At 42.6% G+C, this 25,186-nt stretch overlaps 1 protein-coding gene across 3 annotated transcripts in view; it reads left to right on the top strand.

Annotated features, from left to right (window-relative positions):
* The window catches only part of LOC135497221 (potassium voltage-gated channel subfamily C member 1-like), a 108,577-nt gene that overhangs the window by 49,046 nt on the left and 34,345 nt on the right, over window positions 1-25,186 (top strand). Inside the window, exon 1 of one of the 3 annotated variants that reach the window (XM_064786981.1) lies at window positions 5,366-5,454. The exons of the other annotated variants lie outside the window; for them this stretch is intronic. Coding sequence (XP_064643051.1) covers window positions 5,406-5,454 — 49 coding nt within the window. The 5' untranslated portion in view covers window positions 5,366-5,405. Of the gene's footprint in view, window positions 1-5,365; window positions 5,455-25,186 lie in introns of those variants that run through there. 3 annotated transcript variants of the gene reach the window in all.

Raw genomic sequence — 25,186 nt, forward strand, 5'->3', positions numbered from 1 at the left:
TTTTCGATAGTCTGTCAATGCAATCGTGTGCGTTTCCCACGTTAAATGCTGGACATCCATTGTGCGCTTACAACAAAAAGATCTTCAACATATTTCCTAATGTATTTCGATGTTGTTTTAGTTCCAACCTTTCTCTTCCCATTCTGCATAAACAAATATTTAATTTTTGACCGATGAGAACAGAGTTAATTAGCTTAATTTGAGATTTGAACAATCCTGCAGACTTTAGGATGCAACGTATTCGTTTCAGATTCGGACACTCACATATTGTGCCTGCAGGCCAGGTGTTAATGATTCGTTTTTTCTGAAATTACATTCCGTTTAATTGGTGTAAACAAATCAATGCCCTGAAAGGTATCGATTTACAATTTTCTGCATATTGCCAATATCCGCCTAAATATTAAAAAAGCGATCGTTAGCATCTGCCATGCACAGGTGGCTATATTATGTTGCACAAAAACAATTATTGAAATATGTCCACCCATAAAAGAGAAAATGTGTTACAAGATCCTGAAAATATCGCATCCCGACCGCCAGCTATACCTTTGTTATTGCAATTCACGTCATTCCCGCCACTGTCTATGGGTATTCGCATATTCTGTCCCGGTGGTCACCTGTGGTCAATTGCAAACAAAAGCAGGTCACGTGGTACAACTGGCGGTCGGCCATGTGCCATCATTATGCACCGGAATATTCCTTAACTTCTTTCTTCCTCAAAACAAGTCATAAATTTCAAAACACACCAATTTTATTAGAGTTTCTTGATAGGCTTCTAGGCTTTCGCAAACTCAGCCGTAACAAGAGAAATCACATCAAATTCGCTTACTTGGAACGTTACGTGGGTCTCAGCATTGAGCTTGGGAATTTGGCAAAAAACTTCACTGACCAACTGGGTATTGCAGATGTTGACGTCCAGTTCTTTTTGTCGAATAAAACAAGAAAGTAACAGCTGGATACATGAAATTTGATGACAAACACTTATCCATGTATTTGCATAATATCACTCTACCGTATTAAAAACGAATATATTTGAAGTTATTAACCGGCCGGCCCTTGAATTTAGTTGAGGACACCCGGCCCTGAGTTTAGTTGAGGACACCCGGCCCTTGAATTTACATGTAGTTAAGGACATTGCAATCAATAACCCAAGGTTACATAGACTATACATATTTTATTGCAAAATATAACCAGTTCCAGAAATAGCCGACAACGGGAAGTGTCCACATTTTCGGAACAATACAATGCAATCGCACATAACACCATAAACCCGTACCGTCATCCTCAAGGACATGCCGATGTGATAAGTTTGACCAAGCTTACGTCAAGAATAACATTGCAATAGGCCTACTCAATTGATCGGTTGTCCACAGTTTTCGTATATACGTAAAGTTACGATGATATCAAGAACGTTCTGTCTGCCTGATCTGCATTATTCAATATCTTCCGGCTAAGACTGGGAAGAAATTTGGCATTCGTCTGCCAGTTCGGCCCGATATCTCGATATACAGATGAATTTGGTAAAGCCATAACCAGCCCCGTTGATGAAGTCTTCTTAGATAAGCACACTTACAATCAAGGTTTCTGTCATGGTTTTGTTTCAACAACCCGAAGGTGACGAAGAAGAAATGACAGAAATTGGCACTGGTAAGTCATGAATTTTGATTGCCAGCCCAAGCTTTGTTGGCAAAGCAGTTCTTCGCCAATGCAATGGGTCGCTGCACCAGGACGTTGCTCAACGTGCCAATTTCCTTTTGCGCGCCTGCAGTCTCGAGTGCTGGTTCCGTCGTCTCGATAATAAATCCCTTGAAGGGATACGCCGTTCGTAATTACTGCTGGTCAAGGAAAAATAGAAATACAGTTTTACACAATGCCACAGTGCAGTGATCATGCACGCAACTTGAGCAACTTTGCTGAAACTTTGTATAGGCCTATATATTAATTGGTTATCTGTCCACACAACGGCAATGTTGACATTTATGGGCCCCATTTAGTACGAATTTATGCAATTGGAAAATTTCAAAGTTGATTACAAATTTAATATTTTAAATGGACGGCGTAGGCCTTTAAAACCATTAATTGAAAGTCAACTATACTTTGAGAGATATCATTGGAAACATTTCGTGTCTGGATTGCTATCCGCGGTGATATTCTCCTTAAAGGTGAGCTACGCTGTTCGTGTTCAGTGCATTTTCTAGTGACTCAGGTTAATAAAAATACTGCCGGGAAGTGCCGAATTTTGCTGAAACTTGGAACGTATAGATTTTGTATAGTCTACACAACGGCATTGTTGAAATCTATACTCAGTATATACCTATATATTATGTACAATTCGAAATTTTCAAATTCAAGTTTTCCAGTTTTCCAATGTCTTTCATGTTTCACTCTGTAGCTTAATGGTTGTGTCGTTTCGAGTATGCGAGGCGCCGACCATACCTTAACCGATATGTTTTTCACAAAAAGGTTAGCATACCCATACATGTATGTATGTATGTAGTTTCATAACATAACATATCCTTGATCGGGACCTATCTGCTATTCTCTCCCAGGTTAATGGTTGTTCACGCCGCGGCAAAGTACGTTATATTGATTTGAGTTCGCTCTGGGGAGACCTTTCTTGTACGGCGTGTGTGTGAACCATTTAGAAAGATAAACAATCACATTCTCACTGTTCCACATGTGTACATGCGCAGTGCAATCGTTTGAATATCATCATTGTACAGAGAAGGCTTTTTATTCATCATTGTATATTGAATGATTGTACGGTGGCTTTGAAAGGCCATCAGAATTTTTATTTCTGAATGTCTGAATTTATTTTTTATGACTGGAGCGCTCGACTTATAACTTGAGCACTCGACTTATACTATCTCGAGCGCTCGACTCGTAACTCGAGTGCCCAATTCGTAACTTGAGCGCTCGACTTACAACTAGAGCGTTAGATCAGGATCAAGACAACGCGGCAGTCGAATCGGCGTGTGTCCTGGCGATATAGCTCGTTTCGACACCAATTCGCCGCACGGGAGTACTTGTATGGTAGGGGGAGATTCATGGGAATCCAGGTCAAAATGTGGAAACGCACATGTCAGAAATTCCAGATATGAGTGAACTCTCATAAAAGTCTTTCCCGGATGAACGAGTCGGGGAATCAATTGTGACGTTGCATGTTACGTCCTGACGAGCAATATTGTATATTGAATATGTAACGTTAATTGCTTTCTAACCAATCAAATGAGAAACATTAAGTGTACCAGATTCCTGAGTGGGTAGATCTCATCCAGCTGTATAAGGGTTGTTTATTGATTCCTTGGCGGGGACTAGTCGTAAAAGTGTACCACTTTTCCTGTGCTTGTCGTTTTGTTTGAAAGAAGGAGATTATATATTTTCCCAACAAACTTAAGTCAGATTGATGGAGAGGTCTTGGAGTGCACAATGTAAACATGTTGAAAACGTTAGTCAAGTTGTCTTTAGCTTTGCAATAACTTTTGTTAGAGTTGAGGAAAGACAGCCGACCTGTTAAATTTCTAGTCGCGCTATGGTGTAAAATCTGATTCAAGTGAGGGTTTTGCAGCTTTCGCAACATTCTTTCTGCCTGATAGAATGAGGAGGAAACCCATTTGCGACTGCATTGCCGCTGAACCTGAACGAATAAGCCCGTTTTCCCTCTTGCGGGCCGTCCTTTCCTCTTCTGGTACACAAAAAGGAACGTAGGAATGTTCCTGTTAAAAGCGGATTACTGTTTCTCGAGCTCTATTGTTTGAGAAGAAGGATAATTACGGCCATGTCTTTCTAAGAGTTGATGTACAATGTATGTACTTGTCATCCCAGATTCAAACTGGAAGAATGTTACCCGCTGTACCGATGGAGGACTATTCCCCGGGGACTATAACTATTACGTTACATTGAAAACATGCTTCGACGATACCAATTAGGTGGTATCGCATTGGAATGTCCTCGTAGAATTATATACAGCGATGTTAAGGGATTTGCGGTAAACGTCAACATCCAATGGCTGCTTCTGTTTTTATGTTCTCGTGTGACGAGTCAGGTGGATATTCTAACGACTCGGAAATTGAGCTATAGGTTAGTAGTAGTACAGTAGTTTTGTTTGAGCCAGAGTCTCCAAATAAAGAGTCTGGTCACGGCAGGTTTCCTTTGAACCCACAGCCCTCTCGGGTTATTTACTGGAAGCCATTATTAGAATACTCTATTAGAGCTAAGAAAGTCTGTGGACCGTTTTCGCGGATATTTCTCAAAGCAGAGTCGATTTGGATGTATACCAAACAAAGCAATAAACTGTTGCCACTTGTGTTTATTATTCACTTGAGTCTGAGATGAATGACAAGTTGAGTTCTGTATCATATGTTATCTTCGTAATGGGAAGTGGCTTACATGTATCTAAAACTTCTGGTTAATCTCTCGCCTCACCTAATTAGTGGACCTGCCTTTCTTTTATTTCGGCCTGCGTAGAATGGACAACAAGATTTCGATGTCTGTTGGGGTCACTCTGGAGAATCAGTTCCCCAGCTGGCCGAGAGCCATATCATAATCTTGTGTATTCAAGGTATGTCCCCAACTTGCCGAGCAGCCTACCCTGGATTTTGTTTTGGAAAATATGTGCATCACAAGAAAAACAGCCAAAATGTCCGCTCATTGGTGAATTTATTAAAATAACATAGGCTGTGTCCATCTGGTAACTTGGTCAATATGACATCTTCTGCAGTAAATTATGAGGCAAATTAACCACCGGGTTACTCTGTGTGCACGGAAAAACCGTTCATGCATACCGGTACTTTGCAATCTCCGTTATTCGCTTTATCCACCGGAGAAACCGGCGGTGCCTTTTTCTTTATACGTGATTCTAATCAAGCTGGGAGAATCTCAAGTATCATCACATAACACAACGTCATTTCGTTGGACGACTCCAACAACACAGTTCAACAATACTGAAGGTACCGACCAGCTCGGCAAGTTGGAAGGCTTGTCTGGTATACTCGGCAAGCTGGCGGAATTGATTCTTCAGGGTGGGGATAAAGGTTCATGTTTGGACTGCAGTTTCCGCGTCGAATTTGCTGAAGTGCTTGGCTCTGATGTTACTAGTATTTGAATAACAGATGTGACTATATATTCGAAGTTTGGATAGCAGAAACATGGCACTCGATGCCACTTGTTGCTCGTTTCCACCTGCGTGTTAAATGACTCTCGATCTATGTACGTTTGGCAGGAACTATGGATTATTTGGAATGAATTCTCATTTCGCATTGGCGTGACGTATTGGAAGAACAACCTCTCCAAATACGCTATTTCCATGCATTTTAGGGGAGATTTTGGCAGTGCGCGGCCCCTTGGCCAAGGATCAGACAACGTATGAAAAGCAGCCTATTCCCTATGCTTAGAAGTTACAACTAAGGATGCCACAGGACAGAGTATACGCAGCCAAGCGGAATGCATATTACGATAGTAAGTTATCCTAGTTTGTTAAGATCATTCAGTGAGGGTGTATACTTTGGTAAAATGTCAGCAATTTCGATGTCTTCTTTACGTGAGGGGGGTCTACGTGCGAGTCGAGGTTTTGGGACGTAGTTCCTCTAATGCCAACCGTCGCCGCAATGTTGAAAAATCAGTTCGCGTTACCAGATGATGCCAAGTACGGCAATGGTATGTTTTCGGTATTTCATGATGCCAAGTAAAACAATGGCATGATTTTGGTCTGACATGATGCCAAGTAAGGCATTGACATGTTTTCTGTCTTTGATGATGCCAAGTAAAGCAATGGCGTGTACTCGGTCTTTGATGATGCCAAGTAAAGCAATGGCATGCTTTCAGTCTTTGATGATGCCAAGTAAAGCAATGGGATGTTTTCGGTCTTTGATGATGCCAAGTAAAGCAATGGCATGCTTTCAGTCTTTGATGATGATAAATAAGGCAATGGCCTGTTTTCGATCTTTGATGATGCCAAGTAAAGCAATGGCGTTTCGGTCTTTGATGATGATAAATAAGGCAATGGCCTGTTTTCGATTTTTGATGATGCCAACGAAAGCAATGGCATCTTTCTGTCTTTGATGATGCCACGTAAAGGAATGGCATGTTTTCGATCTTTGATGATACCAAGGAAAGCAATGGCATGCTTTCTGTCTTTGATGATATATATTACAGCGGTTAGGTTTCATATTTTTTATGCTGCCTAGTAAAGCAGTGACTTGTTTTCGGTCTTTCATAATGCAAAGTAAATCGGTGGCTTGTTTAATCCACAGATCTGCTTTCTTGCGATAAACTGTGTTCCGAGTTACATTTGCTGAGTACTGTTACGTTGAAGTTAGCATACGCTGGATAAGCATTCGATGCTAAGTACCGCTTGTCTGGCGTAAGCTAACCGTTGCGAATGCTCGCGTCCGTGATAACGGTCCGGTACATAACCTCAACAACAATTTCTACCTACCAACAATGTATTGCATTAACTGTTGGTGCTCTAGAGAGTACGCTTTATATAAGTGTTCATTGTGTTTCCTTATGGGTTAGGTACATGGTAAATCGAAATTAACATAGTATCATGGTTATTGTTGTCGAAAGCGCTGGGCTGGTTAGAAAAACAAACGGCCCCACTGGTGAAAGACGCGAATGTCAGTGGTTAGGGAAAGTGTTGCCTTAGCCAGCTCTTCTGCCCTGGCAATCCTGCGAATGGATCAGAAGCTACATCATCACGCTTACATTTAAAGTTTTAAACTTCTTAAACTATCAATTAAAACGTTAGCCAGGTATTCTGCGTTGGCAGAGACTGCGAGTGGATCCGAAGTTTCATCCTCACGCCTCATTTAAAGTTTTAAACTTCTTAAACTATCAATTTAAAAGGCCACTTAGGAAATCCATCTCTTTGCAGATTACTCCTCCATTATAGCGATACTTTGTTGTAGCGTATATCCAATAAAACCTTAATTAAACAACCAACCAGCTATATTGCTACCAATAGCTTTAAACGGATGTGACTATCATGCTATACGTCACAATATTGTCCTCAGAGTATGTACCATTGAGGGCCTAGGCAATTTTGCGAATCCTGCTGAATCTGAAGGAACTGAGAGGAAATAGCCCTATCGTCCGGGAGCTGAGCGACTTCTATTTAACATGCAAGCTATAAATGATTTTAATTTGATGTGGGATGGTTTTTGACAGTTTTTAAGTGGCAGTGTAGTTTGAAATGACTTTTTTATGTATTCTGCCTTGATTTCCATAAAAAACAATTTAAATGTCATTTCCTATTACATATCAAAAGGAGGCTTTTAAAAACATGCTTATCTCAATCAGAGGCACCATGTTTTTATCTATAGGTAATACATTTATGGGGTCTAAATCCAACCGTTCAAGATTTAAGTGTATATTGACGCTTGTTATCCTGTACATAGCTCCATTCGTGGTCCAACGATGAAGTCATTAACAAAAATTCTAACCCCTCAATCTCCTACACCCACCACTCGAAAAACTGGGTTTCTATGGTCAAGTAGGCGTACTCTATCCCACAACACATTTTGAAAAATCATTTGTAGCTTGCATGTTAAATAAATGTCGCTTAGCTCCCGGACTATTCTGCGATTATATTAAATATATTATAAATCTTAGTAATATTCGCCACGTTTTGTCTTAACTCCACCACGGTCGATGTGGAAATGGTCGAAGAAAAAAGCAGACCGTTTGGCCTAAATGCGTTATAAAATATCGTGGTATACTTACATGTTTGAAATATTATTAATGTTTATCATATTTTTGATATCGCTATTCTCAGACTGGTTTTAGGCTGTTTCCACCCAGTTTCCGCAGATTCCGCTTAGTCGCCGTGGAACCCACGAGCGATCTCCTTCATCGTAATCTAATTTTTAATTCTAAAGGTGGACTATAGGCAGGAGCAGCGAGGCTAGTTTGGCCATCTTCAGGTGACTTATAAACACAGTAAGGGCCCTTGGTCATGTCAGATTCAGCACTAAATGTATTCCTCGTACAGGCGTGAATCATTTCAACGTGCTGTGAGAGGTGAGAGACCCCTATTGGCGACTTTGTGTAACTTTATCTCGCCTGCCTAGCTACTGCAAATAGTGTCCCTTTAAGGCCACGGTTGACAAACTGTCAAAACGGCTAATTGGACAAAAGGGAGAACGTTTAACATTAACTTACGTTTTTCCCCCTCAACTCGCAAATAAAAGAATTCAGGCCTAGCCAAATACATGGTCTATTGTCTTTAAACAAAGCCCGCTCGCAAATAGGCCTAAATTCGTATTTGTTCTACTGTCTTCTCAAAGGGCGAATCTCAGTACCATCCAACCCGCGAAATGGCTTTCATGGGGCTCGATAAAGAAATCGTTTGACATGGCCGTTCGTTGGAAAGCTGTCGATCACCGCTTTTCTAATGACAGCGTGTGGAAGATCGATGGCAGCACGGACCTACAGGCTGACAGGTCCGTGATTGCAGGGGAGTATTATTTCTCGAAATTGCGTCAATAGAAAATGAAGTCTGATCACATGCATATATGTGCCTCATTATATCACTTCATACGTAAATTGTTTGGCATTTTGTGCGAAAACTAAAAAAAGGGTTTGATGGTCATTGATGGTTTATTTCGTTGTCACTGTAGATTTTCCATTTGTTGTCGCCACATGCCTGTATTTCAATGTCGCACAGGATTTTCGTATTGTCAATGTCAAGTCTCATTCGGTGTTCTTCCTCACTTTGCTCCTCTGCATTTGAATCCTTTTTCTCACCAAGGCGGATTGGCATGATAACGTGACCGGGTCAGAACCCCCCATTTCACCCTATACCAATCCCAAATAACAAGAAGCATGTTGAGTCAACAAGACAGGCCGTTTACGGAGTTTGACGTCACGCCAGGGACTTACAACTTGTGGGATTCAAGGCCACGCCAGAGGTTGCGCCTGTCATGCATTCACCATGGAACCCAATATGAGAACCATGATGCCTCGATTTGCTTTTTTTATCACATATTTCAGTGACGCAGTGTACGTCTTTTGGTAACCCCACCCCAAACCGGATCCGTTCAGAGTAAAATGGGAGACCAGACTCGGCCAGCACTATCACACCTTGCCAACCATGGTAAAGAATGCAGATCCAATCGGTAGTCGCCATTAATCGGTAGACGTCATTAATCGATAGTCGCCATTAATCGGTAGTCGCCATTAATCAGTAGTCACCATTATCGGTAGTGGACATTAATCGTTGGTCACCATTATCGGTAGTGGACATTAATCGGTAGTCGTCCTTATCGGTAGATGTCATCAATCGGTTGTCGCCATTAATCGGTAGTCGTCCTTATCGGTAATGATGCTGTCATTGTCGATAGGTGTCATTATCGGTTAGTCATAATCGGTTACAAGAATCTGAAACTAAAAGAAATCTAGTAAAGAAAGGTGGTACAGTTGAGCTCTATCATGTATGTGTGCATTACAACCATTTACCCCATGTGTTTGATCTTCTCCTTGCCCTTACATGCTCAAATGATACAAGGAATTTCTATATACGATGTATTCTACAAAGTGATGTGACTTGCCGAAGGTCACAATCAATGTGGTGGTCTGCATGCGATGATATCGAACTTTAAACCATAAAACGCAAGGGGTATTTGCAAGCATGTCATAGAACTTTTTGATTGGCTAAGTCGCATGATTGCTCGGCAATCATTAAAGCTGAACTGAACTGGAGCATATCTGTGTCAATGCAATACCTGTAAAGACTTTTAGCTTTTCTCACTGCCTCTGGTTCCGAGGATACAAATGGTTCCTCCAGGAACTGGCGCACGTCCGCTTTTACCTTGAATGGAGAAAAAAGTGGTTAGAATAAGAAAAATAGCCCACGGTGATTCAATTTGTGGCGATTACTGTGTGTCCTTTAACTGAAAGCGCAACCCCTGGTTGTGGCAAGCACCCCCTCCACCCCGACGGACGCCCCCTCTAAACCCCCAAACCCGTAAATTTTCAACCCACAGCAAACATGTCAGGAGAACACTATAAACTTGTAGGGTGTAACAATGCATTGATTTCAGATTTCGAAAGAGGCAATTGACTACTTTTTCCAGCTGAAATTTCAAATATGCAATACCTGTCTTCCTAAGGCCCAGAAACTCGAAGAGCGGGAGGAATCATCGGGTATGGGATTGTGTAACTTCCATCGACCGCACGCGTATTATTTTAAGTCCTGACATGGATCGATCGTCCGGTCCTTATTTTCAAGTATTCTCGCGGCCGAGATTATGCAGCCCTCTGTTTCAGATTCTTGTTTTTAAGTGGCTGAAAGAAAGGAATTATTGCATCAGACTGAAGGATTGTTATTCTAGAACATGGGAGACATGAGCCCAAATCTGAGAAAACACGATACAGTAACATACTGTTTTTTGAACGAGTGGACTTCTCATCATGCTGGTGATTGGATGAGTCAACATTTTCTTTGACACAGTGAGCGAGAGAGGTATCCTTCCTAAGGGTGGTGGAGGGGGAGGCAGTTTTCATTGGTTTAGGCCCTACTGAAGATAGTATTTCGATATATGGGTTTATCATCGATTTTTTTCTTTGGGGTGGAAGGGGGATTTTCGTACAAAAATTGTGGGAGGGGTGTAATCCTTTACTGGTTTAGCCCTCTTCAAGCTGTCCTCCCGTATCGGGCAGTGGACACCTCCAATTCCATGTTTACACCTCCACTTCCCCTTTCGCCGAGCTTCCCACCTTTTACTCACCATATATCGCCACGGCACCACCCCTCACACCCCAATCCCCACCGATTTAACAATCGGAGAGGCCATCGACGTCGAAGTCCTCCACGTCCATCACGACAATGTCATCAGCTGCTTTGCTGTAAATCTTCAGATGGCTTCTGATGATCGTAGCTTCAGATCGCCTCTCAAATAACATGACCTTCCGTGGTCCCTTTGCAGCGGATGGGCGCGCCCTTCTCGGAGTTGGTCGGACTGCAGTAGAAACCGGGGAGCTCTCTCTCTCTGGCTCAGTTGTAACTTCAACAACTTGGCGTTTTGGCTCATTTGGTAGAAAAATAGTCTCCAATTCAAGATCTATTGCATCCATATCTTCGTGCGTTTGTGTCGAGCCCAGGTATTTATCTGAGGGTCCGGGATTTACCTCCTTCCCGTATACCAAGTAGTCGTATGGCCGATGTGGTGGGCGGGTGCCCCGTGCTGCGCTTGGCCTGGCACGTTTAAGTGGAGGCAGCTTTGCGGGCCTGAGGTCGCATGGTGTCACATGATGTTCCACCGCCTCCTGGACTTCGATTGTGTATGTTGTGTTGCTGATACTAGCAAATGGGGTTGGTCCTCTGATAGGCAATCCGTCCGAGTCGTCGCTCATATGAGACATGACCGAGCAGGTTGACCGAGTTGAACGGCCTCCAGCGCGGGATTTGCACCGTCGCTCAAACTCCTCGTCGAGAGCATTTTCGGTTCGTTTTTCCTCTCCACTTGAGCAAGAATCCTTGCTCCTCCTGAACCCTCTCCTCTGCTCCTTAAAAGGTTTGACTTTCGTTTGCTTACAACCCATAATTACAAGATAATAAGCGCGCAAGATGAAAAAGACTTTGTTTCGCGAGAAACTCGGATTATTTTCTGCCTTGGCAACGTCACTACGTCGCAACTCTTGATGACGTCACAGGATGGGACGGCAGGGAACCCTGGGAGGCGTGATGACGTCATTTTACTGTGTCTGAGTCGATGACGTTGTGCGTCAGGTCTCATTAGGGAGTTTTTTTTGTTATTCATGCGCGGCCAAGCCCTAACCGTAGTTCCTAAAATCATTGATTTCTCGGTCCTTACAGTATGTCAGCGTTGATTCAGCAGTTGTTTTGGCAAAGACATGTTTTTTTGGAGTTTCTGAAACCTATAGCGCTACTCAATAGGCGACTAACAAGAAACTACGCATTTATACTGTTGTTGCCGACGTATGTGTACACTGAACTTGGGATGTGCGTCGGCCCCGTGTTGAAATGCCGTCCAGTGCCAGTTGGTGCGTTTTTCGCTGATTTGTGCAAAATTCAACATATCTCAAAAGTTCAATGGTTGACCCTCGATTTTTTTTTGATTTTTGTGTAGCGTAAGCAACAGTCTTTCATGGGAGAATGGTCTCTGTAAGAATTATTCAGGAAGAAATGTATAATATTTGGGGTTTTTCGTGATTGTCCGGCCCAATTGGCAATATTGCCATTTGGGATGGTGAACATAGCTAGGAGCAAATGCGACGCATAAAATGCCCGATTTAACATCCTGCAGAATCAGGGGAATCGGGCGTTTCCAGTGATATACGACACAAATGGGTTGTCCTCATGCATTCACTTTGGAAACGCATCTTAAAATAGATGTTACGCCCTGTTAATGGGGCACGTCATCATCGCGTACATTTGGGAAAAACTCCCTAACGAGACCTCAGTAAATGAAAAAGTTGGCATTATGTTATTCAAAGTCTATTTCACAGACCCAGTGAATTCAAATTCAGCATCAGTTTTGTCAGTACGGAGATAGTGTTTTCCATATTTTCAAATTCTAGTTTTGACAGGGGCGTACAGAGTTTGACGATGGATACTTGTTAGATGCGAGGCTCTTGTGAATGGGTCCTGATTTTTCTCGAGACTGGGGTGGGAGATAAATCTGTTCAAGCCGTTAATAGGTATCGTTATCCTACAGGAAACCTACAGGGAAACGCTCATAAAAATTGGGAGGTTGCGCATCATTAAAGGCTTACGCCGTTGGTCTACTCTGGTGGTCGTTTCTATGACAAACGCCACTGCCGTTGGCACCAGAGAAAAGTTACCGTTTTCGACAGATTTGCGAAACAATACACCAACCTTGTGGTATATTCTCATTCAGTATAAAGATAACACGCAGCGATCTGAAAAGATCATTTTCACGCACCAATTGTATACAAATAACACGCGAGCATGCATGCAAGTATGATGCATTATGACTGACTATTGGCGTCGCCTGGGTTTAGAAATAGGAAGTAGATTTAGTTGGACCAACAGTAAATGTTGGTAAACTACATGTACCTGCATACACTGCTTTCGCCACCGCCCACTTAGGCAAGCGACTTCTAGTGTCGAGAACGATGAATCTCCGCTAAAGGTAGTCGCTTGGAATTGGCTAACCGCGTGCTTGGAAAGCTCACCAGTGATATTTCAAATTCCGGATCGGACCATTGGATAAAGGCCTCTTCACACTTGTGCTTCAGATTCACGGATCACTCCTCACTTTTCCCCTTTCTGACCCGTAAATCGTTCCGAATTGAGATCCCCGTAAGCCAATTCCAGTTATACTGCTTCGAACGATTGGACTCTGTTCGTATTGTTTAAGGCCGGGTTTTAGCCCTGAATCATGAACAAACTTGTTAAGAGAAGGTAACTAGCCTAGTCCATGGATAACATCTCGATGCCGCCTGTTGATGATCGAAGGCTCAAAATCTCAGCACGACATTTAATACGTCATTGACAAGCTGCCCGCTCAACAATGATGATACTGTATAAGCATTGCTTCACTTAGCTGTAGTTAACCGCCAAGGATAGCTTTCCCTCTCTAGCAACTCTTTGATGATGCCAAGTAAAGCAATGGTGTTTCAGTCTTTGATGATAATAAATAAGGCAATGGCCTGTTTTCGATATTTGATGATGCCAAGGAAAGCAATGGCATCTTTCTGTATTTGATGATGCCAAGTAAAGCAATAGCGTTTCAGTCTTTGATGATGATAAATAAGGCAATGGCCTGTTTTCGATCTTTGATGATGCCAAGTAAAGCAATGGCGTTTCGGTCTTTGATGATGATAAATAAGGCAATGGCCTGTTTTCGATTTTTGATGATGCCAACGAAAGCAATGGCATCTTTCTGTCTTTGATGATGCCACGTAAAGGAATGGCATGTTTTCGATCTTTGATGATACCAAGGAAAGCAATGGCATGCTTTCTGTCTTTTATGATATATATTACAGCGGTTAGGTTTCATATTTTTTATGCTGCCTAGTAAAGCAGTGACTTGTTTTCGGTCTTTCATAATGCAAAGTAAAGCGGTGGCTTGTTTTCGGTCTTTCACAATGCAAAGTAAAGCGGTGGCTTGTTTAATCCACAGATCTGCTTTCTTGCGATAAACTGTGTTCCGAGTTACATTTGCTGAGTACTGTTACGTTGAAGTTAGCATACGCTGGATAAGCATTCGATGCTAAGTACCGCTTGTCTGGCGTAAGCTAACCGTTGCGAATGCTCGCTTCCGTGATAACGGTCCGGTACATAACCTCAACAACAATTTCTACCTACCAACAATGTATTACATTAACTGTTGGTGCTCTAGAGAGTACGCTTTATATTAGTGTTCATTGTGTTTCCTTATGGGTTAGGTACATGGTAAATCGAAATTAACATAGTATCATGGTTATTGTTGTCGAAAGCGCTGGGCTGGTTAGAAAAACAAACGGCCCCACTGGTGAAAGACGCGAATGTCAGTGGTTAGGGAAAGTGTTGCCTTAGCCAGCTCTTCTGCACTGGCAATCCTGCGAATGGATCAGAAGCTTCATCATCACGCTTACATTTAAAGTTTTAAACGTCTTAAACTATCAATTAAAACGTTAGCCAGGTATTCTGCGTTGGCAGAGACTGCGAGTGGATCCGAAGTTTCATCCTCACGCCGCATTTAAAGTTTTAAACTTCTTAAACTATCAATTTAAAAGGCCACTTGGGAAATCAATCTCTTTGCAGATTACTCCTCCCTTATAGCGATACTTTGTTGTAGCGTATATCCAATAAAACCTTAATTAAACAACCAACCAGCTATGTTGCTACCAATAGCTTTAAACGGATGTGACTATCATGCTATACGTCACAATATTTGTCCTCAGAGTATGTACCATTGAGGGCCTGGGCAATTTTGCGAAACCTGCTGAATCTGAAGGAACTGAGCGGAAATAGCCCTATCGTCCGGGAGCTGAGCGACTTTTATTTAACATGCAAGCTATAAATGATTTTAATTTGATGTGGGATGGTTTTTGACAGTTTTTAAGTGGCAGTGTGGTTTGAAATGACTTTTTTATGTATTCTGCCTTGATTTCCATAAAAACATGCTGATCTCAATCAGAGGCACCATGTTTTTATCTATAGGTAATACATTTATGGGGTCTAAATCCAACCGTTCAAGATTTATGTGTATATTGACGCTTGTTATCCTGTACATAGCTTCATTCGTGGTCCAATGATAGTCATTAACAAAACTTCTAACCCCTCAATCTCCTACACCCACCACTCGAAAAACTGGGTTTCTATGGTCAAGTAGGCGTACTCTATCCCACAACACATTTTGAAAAATCATTTGTAGCTTGCATGTTAAATAAATGTCGCTTAGCTCCCGGACTATTCTGCGATTATATTAAATATATTATAAATCTTAGTAATATTCGCCACGTTTTGTCTTAACTCCACCACGGTCGATGTGGAAATGGTCGAAGAAAAAAGCAGACCGTTTGGCCTAAATGCGTTATAAAATATCGTGGTATACTTACATGTTTGAAATATTATTAATGTTTATCATATTTTTGATATCGCTATTCTCATACTGGTTTTAGGCTGTTTCCACCCAGTTTCCGCAGATTCCGCTTAGTCGCCGTGGAACCCACGAGCGATCTCCTTCATCGTAATCTAATTTTTAATTCTAAAGGTGGACTATAGGCAGGAGCAGCGAGGCTAGTTTGGCCATCTTCGGGTGACTTATAAACACAGTAAGGGCCCTTGGTCATGTCAGATTAAGCACTAAATGTATTCCTCGTACAGGCGTGAATCATTTCAACGTGCTGTGAGAGGTGAGAGACCCCTATTGGCGACTTTGTGTAACTTTATCTCGCCTGCCTAGCTACTGCAAATAGTGTCCCTTTAAGGCCACGGTTGACAAACTGTCAAAACGGCTAATTGGACAAAAGGGAGAACGTTTAACATTAACTTACGTTTTTTCCCCCTCAACTCGCAAATAAAAGAATTCAGGCCTAGCCAAATACATGGTCTATTGTCTTTAAACAAAGCCCGCTCGCAAATAGGCCTAAATTCGTATTTGTTTTACTGTCTTCTCAAAGGGCGAATCTCAATAACATCCAACCCGCGAAATGGCTTTCATGGGGCTCGATAAAGAAATCGTTTGACATGGCCGTTCGTTGGAAAGCTGTCGATCACCGCTTTTCTAATGACAGCGTGTGGAAGATCGATGGCAGCACGGACCTACAGGCTGACAGGTCCGTGATTGCAGGGGAGTATTATTTCTCGAAATTGCGTCAATAGAAAATGAAGTCTGATCACATGCATATATGTGCCTCATTATATCACTTCATACGTAAATTGTTTGGCATTTTGTGCGAAAACTAAAAAAAGGGTTTGATGGTCATTGATGGTTTATTTCGTTGTCACTGTAGATTTTCCATTTGTTGTCGCCACATGCCTGTATTTCAATGTCGCACAGGATTTTCGTATTGTCAATGTCAAGTCTCATTCGGTGTTCTTCCTCACTTTGCTCCTCTGCATTTGAATCCTTTTTCTCACCAAGGCGGTTTAGCATGATAACGTGACCGGGTCAGAACCCCCCATTTCACCCTATACCAATCCCAAATAACAAGAAGCATGTTGAGTCAACAGGACAGGCCGTTTACGGAGTTTGACGTCACGCCAGGGACTTACAACTTGTGGGATTCAAGGCCACGCCAGAGGTTGCGCCTGTCATGCATTCACCATGGAACCCAATATGAGAACCATGATGCCTCGATTTGCTTTTTTTATCACATATTTCAGTGACGCAGTGTACGTCTTTTGGTAACCCCACCCCAAACCGGATCCGTTCAGAGTAAAATGGGAGACCAGACTCGGCCAGCACTATCACACCTTGCCAACCATGGTAAAGAATGCAGATCCAATCGGTAGTCGCCATTAATCGGTAGACGTCATTAATCGATAGTCGCCATTAATCGGTAGTCGCCATTAATCAGTAGTCACCATTATCGGTAGTGGACATTAATCGTTGGTCACCATTATCGGTAGTGGACATTAATCGGTAGTCGTCCTTATCGGTAGTTGTCATCAATCGGTTGTCGCCATTAATCGGTAGTCGTCCTTATCGGTAATGATGCTGTCATTGTCGATAGGTGTCATTATCGGTTAGTCATAATCGGTTACAAGAATCTGAAACTAAAAGAAATCTAGTAAAGAAAGGTGGTACAGTTGAGCTCTATCATGTATGTGTGCATTACAACCATTTACCCCATGTGTTTGATCTTCTCCTTGCCCTTACATGCTCAAATGATACAAGGAATTTCTATATACTATGTATTCTACAAAGTGATGTGACTTGCCGAAGGTCACAATCAATGTGGTGGTCTGCATGCGATGATATCGAACTTTAAACCATAAAACGCAAGGGGTATTTGCAAGCATGTCATAGAACTTTTGATTGGCTAAGTCGCATGATTGCTCGGCAATCATTAAAGCTGAACTGAACTGGAGCATATCTGTGTCAATGCAATACCTGTAAAGACTTTTAGCTTTTCTCACGGTCTCTGGTTCCGAGGATACAAATGGTTCCTCCAGGAACTGGCGCACGTCCGCTTTTACCTTGAATGGAGAAAAAGTGGTTAGAATAAGAAAAATAGCCCACGGTGATTCAATTTGTGGCGATTACTGTGTGTCCTTTAACTGAAAGCGCAACCCCTGGTTGTGGCAAGCACCCCCTCCACCCCGACGGACGCCCCTCTAAACCCCCAAACCCGTAAATTTTCAACCCACAGCAAACATGTCAGGAGAACACTATAAACTTGTAGGGTGTAACAATGCATTGATTTCAGATTTCGAAAGAGGCAATGGACTACTTTTTCCAGCTGAAATTTCAAATATGCAATACCTGTCTTCCTAAGGCCAAGAAACTCGAAGAGCGGGAGGAATCATCGGGTATGGGATTGTGTAACTTCCATCGACCGCACGCGTATTATTTTAAGTCCTGACATGGATCGATCGTCCGGTCCTTATTTTCAAGTATTCTCGCGGCCGAGATTATGCAGCCCTCTGTTTCAGATTCTTGTTTTTAAGTGGCTGAAAGAAAGGAATTATTGCATCATACTGAAGGATTGTTATTCTTGAACGTGGGAGACATGAGCCCAAATCTGAGAAAACACGATACAGTAACATACTGTTTTTTGAACGAGTGCACTTCTCATCATGCTGGTGATTGGATGAGTCAACATTTTCTTTGACACAGTGAGCGAGAGAGGTGTCCTTCCTAAGGGTGGTGGAGGGGGAGGCAGTTTTTATTGGTTTAGGCCCTACTGAAGATAGTATTTCGATATATGGGTTTATCATCGATTTTTTTCTTTCGGGTGGAAGGGGGAATTTCGTACAAAAATGGTGGGAGGGGTGTAATCCTTTACTGGTTTAGCCCTCTTCAAGCTGTCCTCCGTATCGGGCAGTGGACACCTCCAATTCCATGTTTACATTCCACTTCTTATTTCGCCGAGCCTCCCACCTTTTACTCACCATATATCGCCACGGTACCACCCCTCACACCCCAATCCCCACCGATTTAACAATCGGAGAGGCCATCGACGTCGAAGTCCTCCACGTCCATCACGACAATGTCATCAGCTGCTTTGCTGTAAATCTTCAGATGGCTTCTGATGATCGTAGCTTCAGATCGCCTCTCAAATAACATGACCTTCCTTGGTCCCTTTGCAGCGGATGGGCGCGCCCTTCTCGGAGTTGGTCGGACTGCAGTAGAAACCGGGGAGCTCTCTCTCTCTGGCTCAGTTGTAACTTCAACAACTTGGCATTTTGGCTCATTTGGTAGAAAAATAGTCTCCAATTCAAGATCTATTGCATCCATATCTTCGTGCGTTTGTGCCGAGCCCCGGTATTTATCTGAGGGTCCGGGATTTACCTCCTTCCCGTATACCAAGTAGTCGTATGGCCGATGTGGTGGGCGCGTGCCCCGTGCTGCGCTTGGCCTGGCACGTTTAAGTGGAGGCAGCTTTTCGGGCCTGAGGTCGCATGATGTCACATGATGTTCCACCGCCTCCTGGACTTCGATTGTGTATGTTGTGTTGCTGATACTAGCAAATGGGGTTGGTCCTCTGATAGGCAATCCGTCCGAGTCGTCGCTCATATGAGACATGACCGAGCAGGTTGACCGAGTTGAACGGCCTCCAGCGCGGGATTTGCACCGTCGCTCAAACTCCTCGTCGAGAGCATTTTCGGTTCGTTTTTCCTCTCCACTTGAGCAAGAATCCTTGCTCCTCCTGAACCCTCTCCTCTGCTCCTTAAAAGGTTTGACTTTCGTTTGCTTACAACCCATAATTACAAGATAATAAGCGCGCAAGATGAAAAAGACTTTGTTTCGCGAGAAACTCAGATTATTTTCTGCCTTGGCAACGTCACTACGTCGCAAATCTTGATGACGTCACAGGATGGGACGGCAGGGAACCCTGGGAGGCGTGATGACGTCATTTTACTGCCTCTGAGTCGATGACGTTGTGCGTCAGTAAATGAAAAAGTTCGCATTATGTTATTCAAAGTCTATTTCACAGACCCAGTGAATTCAAATTCAACATCAGTTTTGTCAGTACGGAGATAATGTTTTCCATATTTTCAAATTCTAGTTTTGACAGGGGCGTACAGAGTTTGACGATGGATACTTGTTGTTAGATGCCAGGCTCTTGTGAATGGGTCCTGATTTTTCTCGAGACTGGGGTGGGAGATAAATCTGTTCAAGCCGTTAATAGGTATCGTTATCCTACAGGAAACCTACAGGGAAACGCTCATAAAAATTGGGAGGTTGCGCATCATTAAAGGCTTACGCCGTTGGTCTACTCTGGTGGTCGTTTCTATGACAAACGCCACTGCCGTTGGCACCAGAGAAAAGTTACCGTTTTCGACAGATTTGCGAAACAATACACCAACCTTGTGGTATATTCTCATTCAGTATAAAGATAACACGTAGCGATCTGGAAAGATCATTTTCACGCACCAATTGTATACAAATAACACGCGAGCATGCATGCAAGTATGATGCATTATGACTGACTATTGGCGTCGCCTGGGTTTAGAAATAGGAACTAGATTTAGTTGGACCAACAGTAAATGTTGGTAAACTACATGTACCTGCATACACTGCTTTCGCCACCGCCCACTTAGGCAAGCGACTTCTAGTGTCGAGAACGATGAATCTCCGCTAAAGGTAGTCGCTTGGAATTGGCTAACCGCGTGCTTGGAAAGCTCACCAGTGATATTTCAAATTCCGGATCGGACCATTGGATAAAGGCCTCTTCACACTTGTGCTTCAGATTCACGGATCACTCCTCACTTTTCCCCAAGCGACCCGTAAATCGTCCCGAATTGAGATCCCGATAAGCCAATTCCAGTTATACTGCTTCGAACGATTGGACTCTGTTCGTATTGTTTAAGGCCGGGTTTTAGCCCTGAATCATGAACAAACTTGTTAAGAGAAGGTAACTAGCCTAGTCCATGGATAACATCTCGATGCCGCCTGTTGATGATCGAAGGCTCAAAATCTCAGCACGACATTTAATACGTCATTGACAAGCTGCCCGCTCAACAATGATGATACTGTATAAGCATTGCTTCACTTAGCTGTAGTTAACCGCCAAGGATAGCTTTCCCTCTCTAGCAACTCTTTGATGATGCCAAGTAAAGCAATGGTGTTTCAGTCTTTGATGATGATAAATAAGGCAATGGCCTGTTTTCGATATTTGATGATGCCAAGGAAAGCAATGGCATCTTTCTGTATTTGATGATGCCAAGTAAAGCAATAGCGTTTCAGTCTTTGATGATGATAAATAAGGCAATGGCATGTTTTCGATCTTTGATGATGCCAAGTAAAGCAATAGCGTTTCAGTCTTTGATGATGCCAAATAAGGCAATGGCATGTTTTTGATCTTTAATGATGCCAAGGAAAGCAATGGTATGTTTTCGGTCTTTGATGATGCCACGTAAAGGAATGGCATGTTTTCGATCTTTGATGATACTAAGGAAAGCAATGGCATGCTTTCAGTATTTGATGATATATAGTACAGCGGTCAGGTTTCATATTTTTTATGCTGCCAAGTAAAGCAGTGACTTGTTTTCAGTCTTTCATAATGCCAAGTAAAGCAGTAACTTGTTTTCGGTCTTTCATAATGCAAAGTAGAGCGGTGGCTTGTTTAATCCACAGATCTGCTTTCTTGCGATAAACTGTAATCCAAGTTACATTTGCTGAGTACTGTTACGTCGAAGTTAGCATACGCTGGATAAGCATTCGATGCGGAGTACCGCTTGTCTGGCGTAAGCTAACCGTTGCGAATGCTCGCTTCCGTGATAACGGTCCGGTCCATAACCTCAACAACAATTTCTACCTACAAACAATGTATTACATAAACTGTTGGTGCTCTAGAGAGTACGCTTTATATTAGTGTTCATTGTGTTTCCTTATGGGTTAGGTACATGGTAAATCGAAATTAACATAGTATCATGGTTATTGTTGTCGAAAGCGCTGGGCTGGTTAGAAAAACTAACGGCCCCACTGGTGAAAGACGCGAATGTCAGTGGTCAGGGAAAGTGTTGCCTTAGCCAGCTCTTCTGCCTTGGCAATCCTGCGAATGGATCAGTAGCTTCATCATCACGCTTACTTTTAAAGTTTTAAACTTCTTAAACTATCAATTAAAACGTTAGTCAGGTATTCTGCGTTGGCAGAGACTGCGAGTGGATCCGAAGTTTCATCCTCACGCCGCATTTAAAGTTTTAAACTTCTTAAACTATCAATTTAAAAGGCCACTTGGGAAATCAATCTCTTTGCAGATTACTCCTCCTTTATAGCGATCCTTTGTTGTAGCGTATATCCAATAAAACCTTAATTAAACAACCAACCAGCTATGTTGCTACCAATAGCTTTAAACGGATGTGACTATCATGCTATACGTCACAATATTTGTCCTCAGAGTATGTACCATTGAGGGCATGGGCAATTTTGCGAAACCTGCTGAATCTGAAGGAACTGAGCGGAAATAGCCTTATAGTCCGGGAGCTGAGCCACTTTTATTTAACATGCAAGCTATAAATGATTTTAATTTGATGTGGGATGGTTTTTGACAGTTTTTAAGTGGCAGTGTGGTTTGAAATGACTTTTTTATGTATTCTGCCTTGATTTCCATAGAAACCAATTTAAATGTCATTTCCTATTACATATCAAAAGGAGGCTTTTAAAAACATGCTTATCTCAATCAGAGGCACCATGTTTTTATCTATTGGTAATACATTTATAGGGTCTAAATCCAACCGTTCAAGATTTAAGTGTATATTGACGCTTGTTATCCTGTACATAGCCCCATTCGTGGTCCAACGATGAAGTCATTAAGAAATATTCTAACCCCCCCTATCTCCTACACCCACCACTCGAAAAACTGGGTTTCTATGGTCAAGTAGGCGTACTCTATCCCACAACACATTTTGAAAAATCATTTGTAGCTTGCATGTTATAAATGTCGCTTAGCTCCCGGACTATTCTGCGATTATATTAAATATATGATAAATCTTAGTAATATTCGCCGCGTTTTGCCTTAGGAAGTGACTATTTGGCAAGCCCGGCTCACCAAACAGCGCCTTTTTTCTGCCCTAGATGGAGAGCCGAACTCATGCATATTCAACCATCCAGGAGCTCATTATCATTCGTGACAACACGGTCAGCAACACTGGAGTTACAGTGAAACGCCTTTAGAAATGCACACTAATGCATTTAATATGCTTATCAGTTAAATCACGTTTATGACTTTTTTTGTAAATCCAAACAGTCATGTACATGTACATGCTTCTTCATGGATTATTGACCAAAACCCGAGTTTAGAAACAGAAATTGAATCGAGAGCGGGAAGTCGGCCATTGTTAAATATGCGCATATAAATTCGAATATGACGTCACTGCTCTGTGATTGGCCAACATGTTGTAACCTCTCCGGCTCGCAAAAGAGGGTAGTATTTTTGCCCTGTTTGGCAAGCCCGGCTTGCCGAACAGGGTGGCTTTTTAGTGCTGTTTGGCAAGCGGCTCTCCAAACAGGACAAAAAAAGATGCCTGTTCGGCGAGCGGCTTGCCAAATAGACCCGGCCTTTGTCTTAACTCCACCACGGTCGATGTGGAAATGGTCGAACAAAAAGCAGACCGTTTGGCCTAAATGCGTTATAAAATATCTCACAGGTTTGAAATATTATCAATGTTTATCATATTTTTGACAACGCTATTCTCATACTGGTTTTAGGCTGTTTCCAACCAGTTTCCACAGATTCCGCTTAGTCGCCGTGGCCGCCCACGAGCGATCTCCTTCATCGTAATCTAACTCTAAAGGTGGACAATAGGCAGGAGCAGAGCCGCTAGTTTGGCCATCTTCAGGTGACTAATAAACCCAGAAGTATTAAGGTAGCAGGAAGGGTTGGGCGTTTGTGGTTTCTGAGTCTGAGGGGGTTGGTGTCTGTTGACTGTGCTTTAAGAGAGACTAGGCATGGCGCCAGTCTCTCTTAAAGCACAGTCAACAGGCATTTGGTCTCAGTATTTGGGTTTTGATTGCCATGACTGTACCCCTGTAAAAGTCCGAGGAGGAGAAGTTTGGAATGATGAAAGCATTGAAGAAGAAGAAATGTTATTATTGAGGAAAGCAAAATTTATTATGAGACTAGAAGGCAGTGTCCTGACTTGATTATTTTGAAAATGGCGGTCTGAACACATTAAAAGGTGGAACATGGCATTTTATCGACTTTGAAGTGTTCCGCAGTTAAAGGGAGACTATAGGCAGCAGCTAGGTAGGCAAGATAAAGTCATACAAATTTGCCAATAGGGGTCAGTCATATCTCTAGGCATGGCGCCAGTCTCTCTTAAAGCACAGTCAACAGGCGTTTGGTCTTAGTATTTGGGTAAGTACAGAATCAAGGCAGCTCAGAGAGCAATGATTGAACGATGCTGTGGACAAGTCCAAGGATACTGCATCAGTCACGACCAACTTCTCATCAGAAAGCGTCACCACCAGCATATTCAATGTTCAATTCCAACCTGTACCAGTCCAATGCACGCCTGTCATGGTCAGCAGTGGTCAGCTTAGCGCGATATGGAACATTCTTCCGAAACTCAAGCGAGGGAAGTCTGCTCATTAGCCTATCTCGCGCACTGCTCCTTCTTGTCAAACATCGTAGTGAAATCGTGGTACAGTGGGGCGTCCTCGAGGATTGCAGCTGGTCGGACAGACGTGAGGTGGAATGTGGGCGGCTGCACTTCTTCGTTGATGTGCGATGGCAGATAGCACAGTTGTTGCGTTGCATGACAGCTGAAAGTGAATGTGATATCATAGAACTGAGGCGTTTGCAATGAGACTATAGGTGAAGTAGAAGGAAGGAGTGAAATGGGCCATCTTCCAGTGACTAATATACAGAGTAAGGGCACTGGGTGTTGTTAGATTCAGCATTGAATGTATTCCTCGTACAAGCGTGAATAGTGTGGACATACAGTGAGAGGTGAGAGACCCCTATTGACTACTTCTTGTAACTTTATCTTGGATAGTGCCCCTTTATCAAGACTGAAACCCACTGTGCGGGGCTAAGAAATTACCTTTATAATCTTAGTTGGATAACCACTGTGTAGATGATTTGAAGAGTGCTCTGTGGATGTGTGCCTGTAATGTCAATGAAAGTATGATGAGGTGATGACGATAGTGGAATGACGAAATATTGGAAAGAGATCTATTCCTAGAAGAACATATGTCCTGTTTTGACTAGGTGGCGCATTTTAGAATCAGCAGTGAGCACTGTGTGTAACATGGTGGAGGCAGCGGAGATAATAACTGTGTCGAAAGTATTGTTATAGGGCCTTCCCTAGGCCCATGGGGTTAAATTTACAATCCACGATTGAAAAGACGTAGTTTGATCGCATTCAACTATAAATACATTGAACAGTTGTGTTCCTTTAGTCAACCGATGACCTTTTGTTGGGCCATGATCGGGGATTGTAAACTGTAAATGTATTATGGACTGGGAGACGGGGGAAACACAAGTGAAACTGAAATAGCCCAAAACAAGTGATTTTGGGGCTTTGGTTTAGACGCATGCCCCACATGCGCCATGCGGGATTATACGGTTCATGTGAACTTGTTGACATCTACATGATCTAGTG

This window comes from Lineus longissimus, chromosome 12 (genome assembly GCF_910592395.1).
Source record: "Lineus longissimus chromosome 12, tnLinLong1.2, whole genome shotgun sequence".
Lineage (NCBI taxonomy): Eukaryota > Metazoa > Nemertea > Pilidiophora > Heteronemertea > Lineidae > Lineus > Lineus longissimus.